Genomic DNA, 3923 nt, shown 5'->3' on the forward strand with positions numbered 1-3923 from the left:
GTGATCCGCCCGTCTCGGCCTCCCAAAGTGCTGGGATTACAGGCTTGAGCCACCGTGCCCGGCCTACAGAACATCTTGATCTGTGGTCTAGTTGTTTGTGGTCCTAAGACTTTTTTTTTTTTTCCCCCTCTCTGAGACAGAGTTTCGCTCTTGTTGCCCAGGCTGGAGTGCAGTGGCGCAATCTCAGCTCACTGCAACCTCCACCTCCCGGGTTCAAGCAATTCTCCTGCCTCAGCCTCCTGAGTAGCTTGTATTACAGGTGCCCGCCACCACACCCGGCTAATTTTTGTATTTTTAGTAGAGACGGGGTTTCACCATGTTGGCCAGGCTGGTCTTGAACTCCTGACCTCAGGTGATCTGCCTGTCTCGGTCTCCCAAAATGCTGGGATTACATCGGCCTCCCAAAGTTCTGGCACTTCAGGTGTGAGCCACTGCACCCAGCTCCCCCTCAACCCTTTTTTTTTTTTTGAGACGGAGTTTTGCTCTTGTTGCCCAGGCTGGAGTGCAGTGGCTCGATCTCTGCTCACTGCAACCTCTGCCTCCCAGGTTCAAGCAATTCTATTGCCTCAGCCTCCTGAGTAGCTGGGATTACAGGTACACGCCACCACGCCCAGCTAATTTTTTTGTATTTTTAATAGAAACGGGTTTTCATCATGTTAGCCAGGCTGATCTCGAACTCCTGACCTCAGGTGGTCCACCCGCCTCTGCCTCCCAAAGTGCAGGGATTACAGGCATGAGCCACTGTGCCCAGCCTCCTAAGACATTCTTACCTGGTTTCTAGAACCACCTGTAACATTTACCCACTCAACTGGACTTTGTTTCATTTTGTTTAGCTGACTGCAGATGATGAGGCCTTCTTGTCAGCAAATGCAGGTGCTATACTCAGCCAGTTTGAGAAAGTCTCTACAGACCTTGGTGAGTGCCCTCATATTTCTGAAAGCTGGTCATATACTACTGTCATATATTACATACAAACTGATGGAGTGTGTGGTTGAAATAACATAATAACCTTTTCTTGAGTTTAAGAGTGAAATCAGAATTGTTTTCTTTATAAATCCATTGTATTAGTTTTATTCCCCAATATTAAAAATAAATTAATGCTGCCTAATGTTTTTAAAATACTTGTCAGGTAGATGTAACTATAACAGTAAACTAAAATTATATGCTTGAGGCCAAGAGTTCTAGACCGGCAACGTGGTAAGACCCTTTGTCTTCAAAATTAAAAAGAGGCCGGGTGTGGTGGCTCACACCTGTAATCCCAGCACTTTGGGAGGCCGAGGTGGGTGGATCACGAGGTCAGGAGTTCAAGATCAGCCTGACCAACATGGTGAAACCCCGTCTCTACTAAAAATACAAAAATTAGCAGGGCATGGTGGTGCACGCCTGTAATCCCAACTTCTTGGGAGGCTGAGGCAGGAGAATTGCTTGAACCTGGGAGGCGGAGGTTACAGTGAGCTGAGATCGTGCCACTGCACTCCAGCCTGGGCAGCAGAGCAAGACACCATTTCCAAAAATAAATAAATAAATAAAAAGAAAAAAAAAAAGCTAGGTACCTAGAGTTCGACCTACTTGAGAAGCTGAGGCAGTAGGATCACTTGAGCCCAGACGTTTGAGGCTGCAGTGAGCCAAGATCATGCCATTGCACTCTAGCCTGGGTGACAGAGCAAGACCTGTCTCCCCCCGAAAAATGTTTTTTCTTTTTTTTTTTCACAAAAATTTTTTAAAATAAAATTGTGTAGCCAGGCACAGTGGCTCAAGCCTGTAATCCCAGCACTTTGGGAGGCCGAGGTGGGCAGATCACCTGAGGTCAGATCACCTGAGGTCAGGAGTTTGAGACCAGCCTGGCCAGCAGGGTGAAAATACAAAAATTGGCTGGGCATGGTGGCTTGCACCTGTAATCCTAGCTACTTGGGAGGCTGTAGCAAGGATAACTGCTTGAACCTAGGAGGTGGAGGTTGCAGTGAGCCAAGATCGTACCACTGCACTCCAGCCTGGGTGACAAGAGTGAAACTCCATCTCAAAAAATAAAAAATAAACTAAATTTTACATATTATATTTCACAGCTAGAATAAGGATTTATAACTACTAAGTCCCCTTTTGTAGCTGGATTGTTTGTGCAGAGGGAAGGAACATGTAGGAGTTAATACACTGATAATGGAGTCTAATATTTTCTGTTTTAATATCTATATGATAGATTTTTTTCCCATTTTACCAGGAATTGTATCTACACTTGAAATAATCTTTTTGTTTATTATGTGTCTTTTTTCTTAGGCTCTGGAGACAAAATCCTTGCTCTGGCAAGTTTTGAGGTTGAAAAAACAAAAAAATGACATGGTGCAGAAGCTTATAACATTGATCACATTCTTACTGTAAATGGCGTCTTTCTTCTGGGGGTTTTCAGTTATTGCAAAGAAATGAAGAGATTCTGGAAATGCATCAGTAATCTAAGAAAAAGTGACATAAAAATATACTTATGGCTTGTGTTTATGCTCTTTATCATTGTGCATTGTGTGAGGTTACTTGCTTGAGTGATCCTGAACTTCTTGCGACAGAGGGACTCACTGGACTCTGTTATGATTTGTCTGTTTAAGAGAGAAAACAGAAAGTGGACTTGGTTTTTATTAAGACTGTTCGTTTTTAAGTGTTGATGGTGAATGCAAAGATGTGAAGTGATGATATTTTTCTGCTTATAACTTACCCCACTCATTGGAGTGAACGGTGAAGTGAGCTCAATAGACTTCATAAGTGTTCATAGAATTTTAGAGTTCTGAGTGATCTTAGAAATCACTTCTGTTTTTACAAACAAGGAAACTGAGGTCCAGAAAGAGCACGCAACTTGCTTAAAGTTGCATCAGAGAGCTAAGGGTAAGACTCAGGTGTCCTGACTCCCAGTTTGGTATCTGTTGAATTTTATTTCTGTACCATTTAAAAAATAATAATTAACATTATTTGTGCAAGTCAGTGTTTTTGAAAATTCAGTGTCCCAATAAAAAGTTGACTGCACACTAAGGGACCATCCCCAGCCTGTGAGCTGTCTGTATGAATGGGGCCCGTTGTATCTCAGAATTTTGAGGTTGGAACAATGGGAGCCCTGTTGAGCGTCTCCTAAAGTGACTCAGCCGCCTGCATTGTTTCACCAGGGAAGCAATAGGAAATGGCAGCTAGAGGCCCTCCCTGTGTGTGACCTCTTGTCACACTCAGAGGCGGGTAACTGTCAGCTGTTATCTACTCTTCAGGTTTTGGAGAAACACAAAATAAGTTATGAGGAAAAGCAAATTTCTCTCCTGAGTATTTACATGTCTCTGCATATGCTCAAATATGTAGATGTGTCCATATGCATGTATATTAGCTTATTTCTTAGGCTCTGGCCATTTTATATTCTTTCATGTGCTTCTCAGTATTCTTTTTCTTTGCACTTTATACAAATTAAAAGCATTTTTAAAGCTTCTTCTGTACTGTAAAATACTAGGTGCTTTGCCAACCAGATTATAGGACCTCTGCTACAATGATGCCTTATTTGGAACTTAAAAAAGGTGAAATTCATATATCATAAAATTCACCATTTTAAAGTGTACCATTCACTGGCAGAACATTTACAGTGGTGTGCAACCATCACTGCTCTCTAGTTCCAGAACATTCTTATGCCCAAAGGAGGCCCTATACCTATTAGGCAGTTACTCGCCATTCCCTTCTCTGACTGCTAACAATAGCCACTAATCTGCCCCCTGTCTCTATGGATTTACCTATTCTGGATATTTCATATAAATGGAAGCATATGATATGTGACCTTTTTATGTATCTGGCTTCTTTCACTTAGCATAATATTTTTTTTTTCTCTTTTTTTTTTGGTTTGTTTTTTTGAGACAGTTTCACTCTTATTGTCCAGGCTGGAGTGCAATGGTGCAATCTCAACCTCTGCCTCC

General features: G+C 42.3%; 1 protein-coding gene across 1 annotated transcript in view; it reads left to right on the plus strand.

Annotated features, from left to right (window-relative positions):
• Positions 1-3448, plus strand: part of LZIC (leucine zipper and CTNNBIP1 domain containing) — a 19384-nt gene extending 15936 nt beyond the window's left edge. Inside the window, exons 6-7 of the mRNA XM_023215298.1 lie at positions 834-915; positions 2272-3448. Of these exons, the coding sequence (XP_023071066.1) occupies positions 834-915; positions 2272-2330 (141 nt within the window). The 3' untranslated portion in view covers positions 2331-3448. The remainder of the gene's footprint in view (positions 1-833; positions 916-2271) is intronic.
• Positions 3449-3923: the final 475 nt, after the last annotated feature.

The sequence above is a fragment of the Piliocolobus tephrosceles genome, chromosome 1 (genome assembly GCF_002776525.5).
Source record: "Piliocolobus tephrosceles isolate RC106 chromosome 1, ASM277652v3, whole genome shotgun sequence".
Lineage (NCBI taxonomy): Eukaryota > Metazoa > Chordata > Mammalia > Primates > Cercopithecidae > Piliocolobus > Piliocolobus tephrosceles.